Source organism: Trichosurus vulpecula, chromosome 8 (assembly GCF_011100635.1).
Source record: "Trichosurus vulpecula isolate mTriVul1 chromosome 8, mTriVul1.pri, whole genome shotgun sequence".
Lineage (NCBI taxonomy): Eukaryota > Metazoa > Chordata > Mammalia > Diprotodontia > Phalangeridae > Trichosurus > Trichosurus vulpecula.
Genome location: NC_050580.1, coordinates 16,119,483 through 16,136,979, shown reverse-complemented (window position 1 = coordinate 16,136,979; position 17,497 = coordinate 16,119,483). Strand labels below are relative to the sequence as shown.

Sequence of the window (17,497 nt, the reverse complement as noted above, 5' to 3'; positions counted from 1 at the left end):
TTTAATTTCCCAAAGACGTCAAGAAGAATGCACCAAGACTGCTAAAATGCAGGCCCTGGCAGCACCGAAGCCAGCAGCCCCAGCACCAGCAGCAGCAGCAGCAGTGCCTCCTCCACCACCACCACCACCTCCCCCAGGGGGTCCCCATCTCTACGAGGAGCTGGGTGGAAGTACAATGTAAGTATGCTTGTTTGCCTCCCTGAGAGGAGACAACTTTGACATCTTCATTTTTTTTATAATCCACTTAGTGAGAGATACCTGAGGGTAGGCATTTAATTCTACCAAAGTAGACACCATCATGAAGATATTAGAGAAACTTAAAAAAACCAACTAACGGGTCACTTTCCAGAGTGTAAGCCTTCCCTGAATTTTATCATTTTTAAAAGTTAAAACAACATTCGGCCCGCATATGGGAATTGATGAAGCTAAATGAACTTGATCTATTTAAAGACAATAGTTGTTGAGCTCAAAAGAGCCAGGTTAATAGTGAGAAATTTGATCCCATTCAATTCTGCAAGCATTTAAGAAGTTCTCCTTGGGAACCACGCTTCAAATAAAGCATAGAAACCTTTACCAAACAGAACTGTTCTGTTATAGATATATTCAAATACTTCGATCTGCATCAGGGACAAGATCACATTTGAGGATATTTGGTGCATATTATATCTAGACTATGATTCCAAGTAAGAAAGATTCAGTAAAGTGTATAGAATCACAGAAGACCAGAACTGAAAAAAAAAACACAAAATTTGAGGTCATTGAAATAACTCAGGAGTGACTTAGTCATTATATTTCTCAATACATTTTTAGGTCTTGGAAAACAGAACTTTCAAAATTTAGATGAGAGGAAGGGCTCATATGCTGATGATGGGAAGATGGTTTCAAATACCCTTTAATATTGCCTTAGAAAAAGCTTGACTGTTGGGGCAAGAGGCAAGCTGGTATTTTTTTTTAGCATGTACTATTTGAAAGTGCTGTGCATAGATAAATTACTTACTTTAAAATGACACATGAGGGTGAAAGACTTTACAGACGTTAATTGAAAAAGAATAATGCTTCCTTACATTTTGATCACTTTAAAAGCTCTATTACCCATAAGAAACCACTCAGTTGTTCCCTGTTACTATATAGGAAATATAGCACCCAAGTAATTTAGAGAGCTGATGAAACATGAAATGTGAATGACAATTCTAGAAAGTACTTTATTAACTGGAACATTGTGGGAATGGAAGGGAAAGGAATAGGATGAATTGTTTTGTTGTACAAAACATACATTTATTAGCATGGAGAAGAATAAACCATATAAATATAAAATCCACCTTGGGACGTGGCAATCATCAGTCATCGTAAATACATGTTTTAATTATATGGATGTGATAAATCTCATATAACATCGACATTATTTTCTGAAAGAAGTAAATGAACAGCATTCTTATTTAGAATTTATTATTTTCCCCAAAATTACAGGGACATTAAAGTCTTGCTTGGAAACATTGGTGAATACAGGAAATGATGTAGTGTAATTTGAATTTCTCCTACTCTTATTCCTCATATCCACCTGGGAAAACCTGTGGTCTAATTGAAAGTGGTTATCTATAAGGTTAAGTGTGGTTATGTTTATGTTAAAGTATCAATGCCATTTTTCATTTTTCCCCAAAAAAAGATGCATCAAATAGCATATGACAACATCTGGAAAACCAATATTTTGGTCGTGTCACTTTACATTTGTTGCCAATAATTGAGCTATACCCATTGGGGGAAAATGGCATAGAATAGATGGGTCTGTAGTTCGAATTTTTAGGAAAAATTATTAATGCAAGTATTTGAATGTTTTGACAAAGAAAATTCTTGAAAACTAAGTTCTATGATTAAGTTATTTGGTTCTAAATTACCCAATCTAAAATTTTAAATTGGCCATCAATAAACATTAGATTATAGAAAATGTGGCCTCATTTGAATGATGAACTATATACTTGAAATGAATAAACTAATATAAATCAAGCTTCAGAGAATGATATCAACAGATGCCATTAAATGTTAGCTTAATGGGCAGTCCATAATTAACTTAGCATATGCATTTTTTAATATTGTTTTGTGTTTTCTCAAGGTCTCTCATTTAGGCATCTGAATATGCTTTATATTCATATTAAATGCAAACATATATTAGCTAAATTGTCTGTCTAGAGGCACAGGAACAATTCTTAAGAATGTCATGAACAATAATCTGTTTTGAAATTAAGTTGATCTACATATTGCAGGGGAATTTTGATCTAAAATTATTTATCAAATAAACAAATATAATCAACCTTGTTAATGAATCTAAAAGCAACATGATTTTCACTTACCATTCATTATTAAGAACATTTTTATGTTTAAATATTGTATAAAAACACATTTCCATTTGCTGTAACTATCATATCTTCAAAGAAAAATCATTGAGTTATTTTAATTTCTATCTCATATTGTCTCTTTAAAAATATTTTTCCTATAATTTCCATTCTCTCTCTCACCTTTGGATTCATAGGCATCAGTAAGTAAATATAATTCCACTTTTTATGAAAATTCTAGATAACAGATATTGTAGAGAAGATCAATTCCTGCTTCAATTTTTAAATCATTTTTTCTTGCTTTAAAGACATTTACTTTCAAATGAATCCTTGGACCTACTTTCTATTTTCCCTTTTATTGATTCTCCTTTGATAGCATGTTATAAGGAAAGAAGAAGGGTCAACCTGAAGAGTTTCTTTATACCACCTTTTCTGGTGATCAAACATGAGTCCATCAGACTGACAAACCATTCTTTGTGGTTTAGGCATGTAGCCAGCATCTACTACTTGAAAGATGCCACATGGTGTCTCTAGCATATTGAAGATAAATATATTCTAAAGATATGTGTTAGTGTGGTAAGCAATACCTAGAATAGCAACTGGGTCCATAAAGAAATAATTTCCCTGAAGAATCAAAAAGAAGAATGCTTCATTTTACTTTTTTTTTCTGAATCATCTAAGATAAAGAAATGGACAAGAATTGGTGAGCCAAATTATCTAAAATTACTGTCCAGCTTTCCTAAACTCACCAGGTTATTGACTGTCCTCCTCCTCTCTGTGGTAGCGGTCTAGTGTTAGATAATTAAGTAGTGAGGATTCTCACATTGCCATTCATGAGTCCTTCTTCGTGTTCGTTTAATAACATCTTAACATATATGATGATATCTTCGGCTTTACACTTATTATTTTACTGTTTTTTTTTTAATTTCATTGACCATTCCAGTATTGCAGTATCATTTCTGTTTCATTTCAAAGTGTCTTTCCTTTTATTTACTTGTGGCATATTTGTTTCCAGTGGATGGATAACCTCAAAGTAGAAAATCTAGTATTCTGTTTGAGCAGGGAAAATCCTTCTAAAAATAGTTCACACCAATGAAGCTTTATAGCTTATAAATAATTATTGCATTCTATCTCCATCAATCCTCCAAAGAACCCTGAAAGCAAGGTGTTATAACTACTATTCTTATCCCCAATTTATAGATGAGGAAATTAAAGCTCAGATAGGTTATACCATTTGCTTAAGATCTTGTTGTTGTTAAGGCCAGAGGCAGCATTCAAACTCAAGTCCTCTGACTACAAATTCTGTACTTCCATGTTTCTGAAGTCTACATGTCACCTAATTTCTCAAGCACCTAGACTTGAAGGTATCTTTGCGGTCACCTAGACCAATAACTTTTCAGGTGAGGAAATTAAGTCCCACGGAAAGGATTTGACATGTCCAAAGTCACACAGATAGGACATAGCGGAGCTAGAATTGGTACTCCAAATTTAAGTTTCTCTTCACTGTCCAATATTAAATCCCTAAGATGATTGTCTTGAGTGTTTCCTCATGTACTGGTGTCAATGGCCTTCAATTTACAGCATGATATAGCCTTCCTTCCTCCCCTCATTGTGCTTCCCACCCGCACAATAAATTATAGCACTGGTCTAGTTTCTCCGTCCATTTTAATGCTTACCCTGGCTCTGCCACGTACCACTCAAGTGACCTTGATTAACTCCTTTAACCTTTCTTGGCCTCATTTTTATCATCTCTAAAATTAAAGAATTGGAATCAATGACTTCAAAGTCTCCTTCTTGTTCTAAATCAATGATCCTACAATGACCAGTGTCTTAATCTTGAAAGTGGTCCATCCCACAAGATTACATTATCCCTCAGTGCTGTACAGCACTACATTAAAACAAACAATGTCTGGATGGTTGATAACAGAACCAGAAATGAAAGAACAATAACTTTAAATAGCAGGGCTAATGAGAATAGTGATTTGGGACACAAGCAACCGTAATTAAAATAAATGGCAAGTTTTGCGTGTCCCATCTGGCTAAATACATCATTGCCTTTTACTGTCATTTAGGAAAACCCAGAGTGCAAAGTTACAGAAATCTGGACTTTTGCTCATTTCTACTTTAATTGAAAATGTACAGCAAAATTTCATGAAATTAAAAAAAAAGCTATAGTGGTTTAAAGGACCAAAGAATTTATAATATCCTAGGATTTTGAAAGGGAAGGTCCTGAGATCCAGAGAGGAAAGATAATGTAGTCATATGCCTTAATTTTCAGATGAGGAAATGAAAAAAATCATTTTTCTAGTCCTGTATGAGAAGGTTCCATTCCAGTAATCAAAAGAATAAATGCCTTTTATTTCAACATGCATTCTGGAGAGACATGTGTATAAATTAGTACTGGGCTCACTTAAGGACTTTGTACCAGCCATCCTGATCTCTGCTTTTATGTGAAGATGATTCTTCTAAGTAAAGCTGATTAAAATTCAATCCAAAATACACTTGGATGGAATGCCTTGGGGGAATTAAAGTGCTATTGATAGGTGACAAACACCCTCTTGTTCCTTTGTCTACACTGCTCGTATGTTGATACTTATTGTTGGATTTTTTTAACAATTCATAAAATTCATAGGCAATAAGTATATGCTTGTACAAGCCAAATACTATTATCAGTGTTTATGAAGAGTAAGTTTTTTCAAGACAAATTTGAGTATCATTAAAATACATTTAAATAATCACTTTCAAAATGAGGTCCTGGTATACAATGGAAAGAACCCTATTTAGCAGACTTCAGGTAAATCTTCAGTTTCACCAATTACTGTCTGTGTCACCTTGGATGAGTCACTTCAGTTCTCCAAGACTCCATTTTCTCATTTGTAAAATGAAGAAACTGACTGCATAACTTTTAAGGCCCCATCAAGCTTTAAATCCATGATCCTATGTTAGCATACACCTATTATCTTGATGTTTGATTCTGTTATTGCTTTTAAATGTTGAGGCAGAAATATTCTATATAGGATCCTATGATCATAAAATCTTGTTCTCTAACATAAAGAAGTCCTCCCTGATCCTCTATATGCTCTCCCAGATATTGACCTAGAAACAAGTATGTGCTTCTCTCCCAGGCAAAATCACTGTGAAGAGACAATTGATGATCCAGGCACTTCCTCTTAAGGAATATCTGTACACCCTCATGTATGTGTTCAGTAAGTTCTTAGAAAAAAGAAGATATATAAGATCATAGTGACCATTGACCTCCTACTCACTCTTCCTTTCACAAATTTCCCTTGCCTCTGTGCCCCTGTAACCTCAGCCTCTGACCCACGATTTATTGAATTGTGGGAACAACACTATCTGGGAACATGAAAACATCTGCTAGATTGTCCAAAGCCTTTTTTTTAGATCTATAAAGTGATAGGTTTTTGTAAATGAGAATTTCTCATGCTGCTCAAAGGTTATCAAATTCCTCTTTCCTTCCCTCTTTTAGAAAATAAATGAAAGTAAATGTCTTGCTTTGGTGGTATCCCTAGTCAATATGGCCTTTTCTAGTCTGAAGCATTAGTAGTGTGCCTCATAAAAAGAAAGCTTTCTCGTGAAATCTGTATCCCAGCCTTTTTCCTTACATGTGGTTATCTTCTTTTCTTTCAAGTCTTTTCCTTCTGTACCATTTCCAACAAAGCAGGGGACATAAATCAGTCTTAGAAGAAGGAGAACGTCAAAGAGTAATAAGCCACGTGGCTTCCCGTGCAATTGAGGCACACAAGCAGGCTCGGAAAACTGGATCACTCAGGAATAACCTACCCAAGTCTGCAAGTAACATCACACTTTTATCTGATGAGAACCCCTTAACAACTCATAATCCTTTATATGTGGAAGGGGGAGGTCAAAGTGCCACAAGTCCTGGATTTCCATGGAGGAGAACAGGTTTGCTAGAGAAGTTCTCCCCGAGAAGGCTAGCCAAGAAAGGTTGTTGGAAATACCCAGCAGAGAGCACTCATCGGGCATGGACTCTACCAACCAGCTTCACTCGGAGGCAGATGTATGAGGTTCTGAGTAGGCCAGTCATTATGGATCCTATCCAATGGGAAAATGGACGCCTCCAAGCAGAGGCTGAAATAAGTGGATGCCAGTCCAATACGGTGGGTGCTAGCCTCTGCCCATTTCAAACTGAAGGGACAAAGTTGATAGTGACAGAGAAAGCCAGGCAGATTAAGCGGCAAACTTTTCAGGAAATGAATCGAGGGAAGTGTCACAATGGAAGAGCAACCTGGTCCGCATCCCAAAAGAAGCCACTAGAGCTATCTACCGAACACTTGCATTCTTCTCCCTGGTGCCAGTTCTCTTCTTTTTCCACTTTGCCGCCTGTTTCACGTGCACTTGAACTTGACACTGTACCTCCAATCATCATTTCCCATGCTGATGCTCCTCTTACATCTTCTCCAGTGACTCAAAAGCCAACTCCTCCCCCTTCTTTTTGGATATCAAAACCCAATACTCAACAATATCTGTTCCCTAACACAAGAGAGAAAACAATAGAAAATATTCCAGATCCCCCTAACGCTCCTCCACCTTTTCCCCCTCCTCCCCTCCCACCACCACCACCACTACCACCTCCCACTTCACCCATTCCCTCATGCTCCCTGTCCAGTGCAGCTGTTTGTCATCACTCCAGGCTCTCCCCTACCATGGAAATGGACTCTTTGGGTAGGCAGCTATCTCCACTGGTTCCAGACCCAAGTCCAGGCCCTCGAAGGGAACTGAAAGGCATTCTTAAAAATGTCCCTAACCTAGCAGCCATTGAGAAGTCAGTAGCGAACATGTACAGCCACATAGGCCAAAAACCCCCAGAACCTCCACAGAGTTCCAAGCTCAAACCAGTTGCCACACCTCAGCCACCCAATACAGGAAACATAGCTGAACAAATGCAGCAGAACTCTGGCCACGTTGCTGAAGAGCTTGGGAATCAAATTTTCTTTCAATCCACAGCACTCTGATGCTGTTTTTTCTACCATTTGGTGTTATCTTCTTTGACTCTGTTGTTGACAATCACATTGGACTCATGAGAGCAAGTTCGGGCATCAAAGATTACTAGACTGTTGCCCCTTCTCAAGGACTGATCCCACTTCTCTGTTTGATTCTCACTGTCAACCTTAAAGGACTTTTGGTTAACATCACCACCATGAACTCTGTATTGTTTCTTCACTCTATATTGCTTAGCTAAAAAGAACAGCATTCTTAGTTCTAGGTTTCATTGTAAAATGAGGAAAGGTCTTCTTGAGCTGTCCACATGCACTGCATACGCAGAAAAAAAAATACATGTCCATATTCCCCTGGGGTCTTGTTTTGCAAAATCCTAAGTCAGTGTCATAGTTTTATATGTTTACTTTCTGGTTTTGCCACCTGGGGGCTTCAGACATGGAGCTAATTATAGTTCTGTTTTAAAAATAAAACTAAATATGATATGTTTCCTTCTATGCATGTGCATCTGGAAAGCTTATTTTCAGAATAGTATGATTTGTTCTATATTTAATTGTAAAATGAAGAATTCTTAACCTATTTGGAAGAAAAGCTTATGTTCTTAGTATGATATGTGCTTTTTTTAATGAAAGGGATAATAAGAATGATAACCACAAAGTAAGCCAGAGTTATTATCCTATGGAATGTTCTGTTTCTATAAAAGGTCATTCTTTATTATGATTTAGTGGCATCTTCTAAATGTACTTACAACTTGGAGTATAGTGTCCCTCCTCTTGTCCTGTATTTTTCCTCATCTTTTCCCTTCCTTGGTATACTTTTATTTTTTCACTTTAAAAATGAAAACACATCTTCAGCTGCTGCCATTTTTAGACAGTTGATGATTTCAGCAGATGTTTAACATGTGTTGTGATTTTGCTTGTTAACACTATTCAAGCCTCTTCTTAATTAATATTTCATGGTAAGATTTCCCACCATGGAGAATATTTGCTTACCTTCAGTTCCAATAAAGAAATTCAAGTCAGTGTTATCAAGAGAAGGTATATAAGTGTCCATAAAGATTTATGTAGTATGAATTTAGTTACTGCTGATTTCATTAATCTAAATTATAAGTCCGCACATTAAGCATGTCAGTTATATTAAATTAGCTTGTCCTCTAAAATGAATAGTACATTAGGGGGAAAAAATCTGAGGTGCTCACGTCTGGCTCAATCCGATTCTTTGTATAAATATGGATCTAATCCTATTTTAAACAATAAAATTCAAAATGAGGTGCTGAATATATGTGATCACAGAATTTTAGAACTGGAAGTAGTTTTTGAGATCCAATCCCTTCATTTACAAATAAGGAAACTGAGTCCCTGAGAAATTGAGAGACTTATTCAAGGTCATATGAGTAGGTAAGTGACAGAGCCAGAATTCTAACTCAGGGTTTCTGACTCAAATGCTGTGCTCTTTCCACATGCTTTGGACTGAGCAATGATAAATTCTCTTGGGAACTTCTCTCTCTCATCGTGTTCCAATTTTTATGTCAATTTTAAGAATTATGTGCAATACAATTAGACATTTTCTTAATTTTTCTTTGTTTACCCACAACCATCACATTGCCCTATTTAGAGAAATGACTTAAATATATTTTCATCTAATGCTTTGTTCTTCCATTCAAACATTGGCAAAGATTGACATTAAATTTAAAATATCTGAAGGAAGTGTCTGTCTTCCATTTTAGGTCCTAAGTTTACAAATGAACTTGGTTCTTCTTAGACATTTGGAGTCCTTTTTTGTCATGATATTGTCGCTCTGGGTAATCATAAGCCAAATTCTGCCCATGAAGGCATTTACCAGGTGTCAGGGTTCCAAATATGTCTAATTGTTTAATAGATACATCTCCACTCCAATTCAATAAGCATTTCTTTGAAGTCATTTTAAAAAATCATATTCTAGGCACTGTACTAGATTCTGAGGATCCAAAAAGAAAGTAAAAAGGTGTTCCTGCCCTCAAGTTGTTTACATTGCAGTGGGCCATTGGTTTATAAGATGCAAATAGATAACTACACACATGTCACTTGAGGGAGACAATATCCAGAATAAGAGGGTTCTGGAGAGAACGCGTAGCCTCAGCTGAGACCTGAAGGAAGTTAAAAATTCTGAGATCAGTAGGTGAGGAGGAAATACATTCCAGACATGATAGGTAGCCTCAAAAAAGTCACGGAGGCAAAGGTGTGTTGGGCATTGTTTAGTAACAGGTGTCCAAAATGCAAGGCACACTTTTAATTTGAATAGGCAAGTTCAACATTCTCTCCATCATTTTCTTAAATATAGGCAATCAACAAAACAATAAATCAATCCTTGATTGCCATCATTTGATTTACAAGGTGTAAGCATTCACACTAACAAAATTTAACAATTAGCTCTTCAGAGCAAGTACAAATTGGTGCCAACACCCCCTAAATGGAGGCTGGCCACTTTATTAAGAGGACAGGAAAAAATATTTGGAATTTGGTAAAGAGATTCGCTGATGGACTATAACTACTATTTGCAGAAAATAAAGGAAAAACCATTATTATCTTCTAAAAATCCTTTTAATTGTTCATTCAGTCAATTCTTTATGAAGCACCTACTATGTGCATCTTCCACTATGTATGCCATTTTTATAAAAAAATATTTTCCTATTATGAACTTAACAACCACCAACAAACACAAATTCACCAAGAAGAGAAAAAAGAAGATTGTATGTGAAATTGTGAACTTCTCTTTGTGTAGTTATTTTTGAAGCACATTTGACATTTTAAAAGTTAATAATAAAATTGTCTAGTGTCTTTCTATTCCCCCTTCTGTACTTCTTTTGCCTTTCTCCTGTGCATTTTTCATATTATTTTTAGCTTCTTTTCTTTCTTTTTTTCCCCATCTCTTTCAGTGCCCAATGAGTCACTCCCATCCTCACAGCCACTATGTAACAAAGTATAGATAAACAAAACAAATCAACCCTTTGGCCACTTCTTCAAATTTACATCTCCTGCTCCATCTCACATATATCTCCTATCTTCCTAGAGATGGGAAGGATGTGTCATCATTAGTTGCCAGAAGTCAAGTACTCTCTGCACTGAGCACAGTTCCAAAGTTATTAAAATAGTGTCCCTTTATATTATTGTGGTCCTCAGCTAAATTGTTCTCTTGGTTCTGTTTATTTCAATCTATATCAACTCATCTAATTCTCCTCAAATTTCTCTTACTATTTCCTATTCCTGCATTTCCAAATTAATGAGATCAGAAAATGGCAATCTGAACAGGCTTATAAACACTTCCATTTATTATCTACCTCAAAGCAGTTTCAGCCAAAACCTTCAGGTAAAAATTTGGATTCTTAAACATTTCTGTTTACTTGGGTTTTTTTGTTTCTTTTTCTCTCTCTTCTATGGAAAAACTTCACTTGACATTTTTTGTTGCTAGATTTTCATATTCATGATAGTGTTTGCTCTTTGGAACACTCATATAAGGGTTTTTTTTTCATAATCATATAAGCCTTTTAAGCAAAACTCATCTGAATCTTCCCAAGCTGAAACAATGTTCTCTTAACAATGAAATCATTTGTCCCGCCACTCATTTTTAACCATTTTTATGTTAATTCCAAGCAAGAATTATGTGAAATACAAAAGATCTTTTTTGTTTTTGTGATCTACCTCAAATCACCATATTGCTATTTTTCATAGAGTTCATGAATGCCCATAAATAATACTCATAAATAATATACATATTTCTTTTATCATTTCTTTCCCTTTCCACTGAAAGGTTTTTTTTCTTTTCTTTTTTCTTTTCCTGACTTTTTTATAGTTGGCCTTTAAAGAACAAATAAACAAACAAGAAGAAAACACTTTTTTCCCTGGAAGACTGGAAAATCCCCAGGCCCCAGAGTTCAATCTATCCCAGGACATTTTAGTTGACTTTTTTTTAAATTTTAAAAATCTATACATCATCACCAAAAAGTTCTATACTGTCCATTTCACCACACTATTAGGTCACTTAATATATTAGACCAGTACATATCTATTGGATACCTAATCAGAGCAATGTAAAATTGAGGAATGAATCCCTTGATAAATTAAACAAAGAATGTGTCTTGGTATCCAATTCTAGATTTTTAGATAGTTACTTCATACTGATGTAATTCTTAATAGAATTCAGAGGGCATGCTTTAATGATCATGAATTTATGCCCCAAACAAAAAGTGGACTATTATTAACAGATACGGTGCAAAATAAATAATTTGCAAACAGTTAAGAGAGGTTGCATCAGAAATGACTGTAATATAACTCAGGGTTTTATGGAAGCTTCAGCTAAAAGTGAATAAAGCATGTGGAAAATACCTAGACCATTCAAAAACTTCCTCTTCTTGTCTACTTCACATTTGTTCCAGCTGGATACAGTTTTTGATTTCTTGAGAAACAATAAAATGGTACATAAAAAAACAAAATCATGTACATGTACTGAATATATATACTTCCCTTATATATTTAATTGTTCATGAAAATGATTGGCTATAATAGATGACTGTGTAACAGTTTTCTTAGAGATGAAATGACCTGCTTTGGTTATCTATTTCACCAGACATACTTGATGATGTTTTTTTAATTGCTTTATGGAGGCACAAGTATTCCCCTCAAAAACCATTTTTTTGTGGGGCTCCTATAAAAGAAACAAATGGAGTATACTGAGACAGTATATATTGCTGAAGTCTTTAAAGAGTTTACAAAGTTTGGCAAAGTTGTGTGAGTAGTCTGCAATATACACTGTGGGTCTATTTCCAATACTAAATGGCATTGATGCTAGGATTAAGCGAGCATTCTTGCTAACAGTTTTAATCTACACTGTCGTGACCACTCTAAAGCAATTAAGATGAATGGGCTTGCTTGTCTTGCTCAAGCCTCTGAACTTTCTGTTTCCACCACGATTGCCGAGAGGGATAAATGAACCCAAATGCAATGTAACTCAAGTATGCTTTGGAAAGTCACACATCATCTTCTTGCAATAAATCTTCATTTCGGCTGTTCATTACTTTCCTATCACATGGACAACTGTGATCATTTAACTCTTTTAATCAACTCTGTGTGTAGAATATTAATGGTGAAGCTTTACAGATGGTGACACGAAAGATTGAAAGCAGTCCACCATGCCATTTTTTGTGTTTTTTTCCTTAAATGTAATTAAAAGGTTCCCCTGGCCTGCTGTCTGGGAGCTTGTTTAAGCTTTACATAACATTAAGCATTAAGCTTTTCTCTTTTGCTAAATGGCTCACATGGCGATTAATCCTGAAGCTGGCAGTGGGAGGTGATATTATATACACACACCTATGCATATATACATATGTATATGTATATGTATGTATAATACATATATACACAATACAAAGACCCTTTTATGCGTGTATGTATTATATATACACAGGTATGTATAGCATATATATATACATATATATGAATGTGTATGTAGGTATGTGCGTATACACACAAGACACATAGTATCCATGCATGCATACATATGCATTGCATGCATGTGTGTGGATGTGTACATATACATGCATACATATGTGTACATATGTGTATATATCTGCATGTGCATTTATATGTATGTACCATTTTTATCATTATATGCTTTTTTAATTAGGGAAAATGGTCCAGAAATATTCTGGGGATATATTTTGATCTTAAAACTCTCCCACTTTTCTCGAGTATGAAAAAATATCTATTCCACAAATTTCCCTCTGTAATCCCTAAAGCCATTCCATAAAGAAAATGGAGGCAATGTAGTTACTTGCAATTATTTGAAACTGACCATGAGAGAATCAATGTCCAGTGCCCTGAAGGAAGACACAGATTATCAAAGGGACCAAAGCTCACATTATCTTGTGTGTGCTATATTTTGGGTGCATTTCTCTGTAATCATTGCTATTTAAAAAGTCAACCAAAGAGCCCTGAAGTCCTAGGGAAAAGATGAAATGCCTCTTTTTGCTAGTAACACAGCTTACAAAATTTGTCTTGCCTTGACATATTAATAAGGCCGAGAGTGAACTATTGTGCTATTTAATCTTCAGTGTTAAGGATGGTTAATTTCTATTTTGTTGTTTCTTTCTTGAAGGTGATATTATGCATCAGAGGTAAGGGTCTGCCTGCATAAGGCAGTTAGAGATTATTTGGGCAACACAAAATTATAGGGTTTCCTCTTAATATGTCAACTTGCTTATTTAATACATTTTCTTATCAATGAATAACATGGAATAGAAACCGCAGCAGATTACATTTCTTCTTATCATTTTAGACTATTGCTACCAACTTTTCCTCTCTTAGAATCAAAGAATCTTAGAAATGAGATGAGAGGTCATCCAATCTAAACACCCATTTAGTGCAAGGAATCCTCTTAGAGCATCTCTGAGGGATAGTCATTCAGCCTCTAAAATCCTTGAGTACTGAGAGTAAAAATAATCTGATTCACTCTCTTTTATGCAAACTATGGATCCATTTATTTTAATTCTGTATACTGTCTTTTTTAGAACCTTGTGGCTTGGGGAAATACTTAAAGAAGAGAGGTTCATAGAATGAAAGAGAGAATTTTAAAGAACCACACGAGGTTATCTGGCTTGCCTCTCTATTTCTGGAAAACACAAAACATGGCTAAGCTCTTCCCCAAAGATAGTTTCTTTCCTTATTTTATGCTTCCCCCCAACAAAGAAGGTTACCAAATATCCTTTAGTAATAAACTCATATTAGTCCTCACAATTAAGTTGATTTGGGGGTCGAAGGAAGAGGGGTTTATGTACTTACTCTTGTACAAAATATTTTCATATCCCAAAAAACTCCCAGTTCACTGGAATAACTGATCCATCATTAGAGTATTGTTAGAGCCTTTACCAAATCTATTATTCAGTCTCCAAGGCCCATCCTTTTCCTCCTCAGAAAAAACAACAAATTTAGACACAGTGGCTTTATTTAATTTAGATCTTTTCCCTTGCGTCCAAGCTCTAACTAAACACCACACCAAGAAGTAGGATCTTTCAGGACATACAGGTGTTTCAACAATTTGGCTAGCAGCTGCTGTGGGGGTGAAAAACCAACACAAACCCAACAACAAGAACTCTGCAAGTCCAGGTTCTTTTGATCTGCTTTACTAAGGAAAGCAATGTTAAGGGGTTAACAATCTTACTTTAATCCAACATACAAATATTCACGCAGCTCAGGGGCAAAAAGCCAGCACCCTGAGCTTCAGAGCAAATACAAACAAATTACAAACGTCAACAGACAGACCTTGTCTGCTTCAAATCTCAGTGCATAGTTACCAGAGTTTAAAAAAGTCCAAATATCCAGGTTTACAACCTGGAGGGCTCTTAACTACAGTTGCCCAGAGTCCCACAGCAGCATACCACCAAGAGTAAGAGCCCTAAGCAAATAGCTCTGTCTTCTCTTTTTACGCACTCTTTAGCCATCATCAAATGTCATCTGAGCAACCAGAACTTAAGTTCTTACTATTGGCTCTGGTCTTAGCAACTCCCCTTAGGACCTAGTAGCTAGGGGTTTTGGGCCTACTTGGGAGGGGAGATATAATCAGATTTCCCTTTATTGGCCCCACCTGGAGCCCCACCATAGTTACCAATGCAACAAGCCAATTGATTGCCTAAAAATTGTGGTCATCAATCATGATGGCTTTACCACTATTTCAGAAAGAAGGCCCAGTGAATGACCTTTTACTACACAATAGGTAAATAATTTTAGTGAGTTAACTAAGTGTTTATTGAGCGCCAATTATTTGCTAGGCACAATGTGCTGCACAACACACATCAAAATGTCAGTCATAAAATGTTCAGGCTTAGAAATGTCCAAGCTCTAAACTACCAGCAAATCAGATTGATTTAATTCAGACTGCTGGGTTATAGAGTTGATAATGATGAAAGATTTGACACTGCCACTGGCTTCATAGGAGGACATAAGCACGAATGGATCAGGAAGGGACCTTAGGGGTCCACTAGTCCAGCTCATTCACTTGACAGATGAGGAAATGTAGCTTGAGAGAAGCAAAGTGACTTGCCCAAAGCCACACAGGGGCAGGATTTGGACCCAGGAACTTTGACTTTGCTTGGTTCCACCATACCATTCTGCCTCCAACATATACATGCTATGATTTTACACACACGTGCGCGCGCGCGCACACACACACACACACACACACACACTTTTCCTTTTGAGTCAGAGCTATCCCATCTCCTTTCCATAGCCCCTTTTGACACATTCAACTCTACTAATGTCTGTTTAAACTCATGGAAGATATAATTATCTAAAAATCAATATTGTATATCACTTTTAGTTTGTTATAACTGGAAGAAATAAACTCTATCATCTGTGGCAAGAGATCCTAAAGAATTTGTGAGTAACATTCTCTACATTGATAGATTTCCCAATTTATTAGAGCCACTCCTATTTCCAATAGGGATTAAAATAATGAATGGGGACACATGCCTTGAATGGGTCACTCAGATTCTCCCCTAAACTCGCCCTAGCCATATCACTATGTAATCTTTTGCATTCTTATCTAGCTCCCCATGTACTTTCATAAATTAGTAGATGAGGTTGATGAAAAATCTGAGTGAAGATGGAGTAACCTGGAATCTATCTAGCTTCAAGTGCCTTTAGAACTTTCTTTGTCCCTGGAAGTCTCTATCACGATCTAAGGAGAAGGCTTTATAATTTTTTTTTCCAATTAAACTGAGGCAATGTGGTAGTACAGTATATAGAATACATGAGCTGGAGGCAGGAAGACCTGTATTCAAATCCTGCATTAGATATTTACTAGTCATATGACCCTGGGCAAGTCACTAGCCTGAACCTCAAGTCACTCTCTAATAAATTATAGATAGTTGGAAACAGTTGCATCCTTCATTGGTAGAAAGAGGCCCCACTCCATTAGAATCATGGAATTGTTTGACCTATGCTTGACATCATCAGATCAGAAAATGAATCAAAATACCACCACTATAATTTTATGCCTTATGATGACAGATATGGTAGAATCAGTCATTTGTAAGATGTTCTTCATGACACATAGATTCAGCATGGCATAGTGAATTGAGAGCCGAATGCAGAACTAGAAAGACCTCTGGTACAACTAGTAAGCTATGAGACCCTGGGCAAGCCACTTAACCTCTTAGCACTCTAGACTATTCCCTGAGACTTTAAGTGGAAAAGAAGGTACTGACCCCTCATAAGTAGATGGAATTTCCTCATCTGGGATATCCCTGCATCAGTGAAATTACAATGTTAGACCCTACCCCTATTCTCTTTGTCACTTATGTGGGTTCTCCCACTAATCATGGAGGCTTAGAAATATCATAACCCCCAAGACTTAAACCATCATTTTTCTTCTTTCTCTGCAGCCTTAACCGATGTTTCCTGCTCCAGATGTTTGCTAAAAACCTTTTTCTGTTTTAATTTACTTTAGCAGAAAAAAGCTAAGGTCTTCTCTTCTTAGACAAGAGGTACCCAGTTTCTTGTCTTTCTTCAACTTACCTTTAAAATGATTTCTGTGACATGGAGGTCCTGCCTTGCCTTACACAATTAAGGAACCCCAGGGAAAATGCTACTACTTGCTGCCAGCTCAATTCCAAAATCAAACCACCTCTCTTCCTTTGAATTAAATGCTATTCTGTTTCTTTTTTTTCAACCTTGATCCCACTGGGAGACATCAGAGTCCTATCTAAGAGATTCAGAAAGGATCAGAGTGTAGAGGAAGCATGGGCTAGAAGGGAGAAAGACAACTTTGAGCCCAGAAAACTTTTCCTCCTTCAGTGTCACTGAGGGCTAGGCCTGAGAACATCATCAGATTAGAGATTTGGAAATGAAAGAGATATCTGTTGCCTTTTTGCTCAGATAATCCCTCTGTTGTACAAATGAAGAATCTGAGGACCCAGAGTGTGGAAGTGATTTGCCGAAGGTCACGCAGTTTGCAATTTACATAGCTGGAATTCAAATGGAAGTCAGTCAGTCAATCAATGAGCAAGCATTAAGTGCATGCTATGTGCCAGCCTCTGTGCTAGGCACTAGGGACACAAAAGAGAAAAATGAAACAGACTATTCCAATCCAGCATGGCTTCTCACTCCATTATATTGACTGCCTAAAACAAGGAGACCTGAGTGATCAGGTAGGGTCGGGTCAGT

At 36.4% G+C, this 17,497-nt stretch overlaps 1 protein-coding gene across 1 annotated transcript in view; it reads left to right on the top strand.

Annotated features, from left to right (window-relative positions):
* PCDH15 (protocadherin related 15) overlaps nucleotides 1–17,497 on the top strand; it is a 1,035,697-nt gene that overhangs the window by 1,006,750 nt on the left and 11,450 nt on the right. Inside the window, exon 31 of the mRNA XM_036735025.1 lies at nucleotides 16–177. Coding sequence (XP_036590920.1) covers nucleotides 16–177 — 162 coding nt within the window. The remainder of the gene's footprint in view (nucleotides 1–15; nucleotides 178–17,497) is intronic.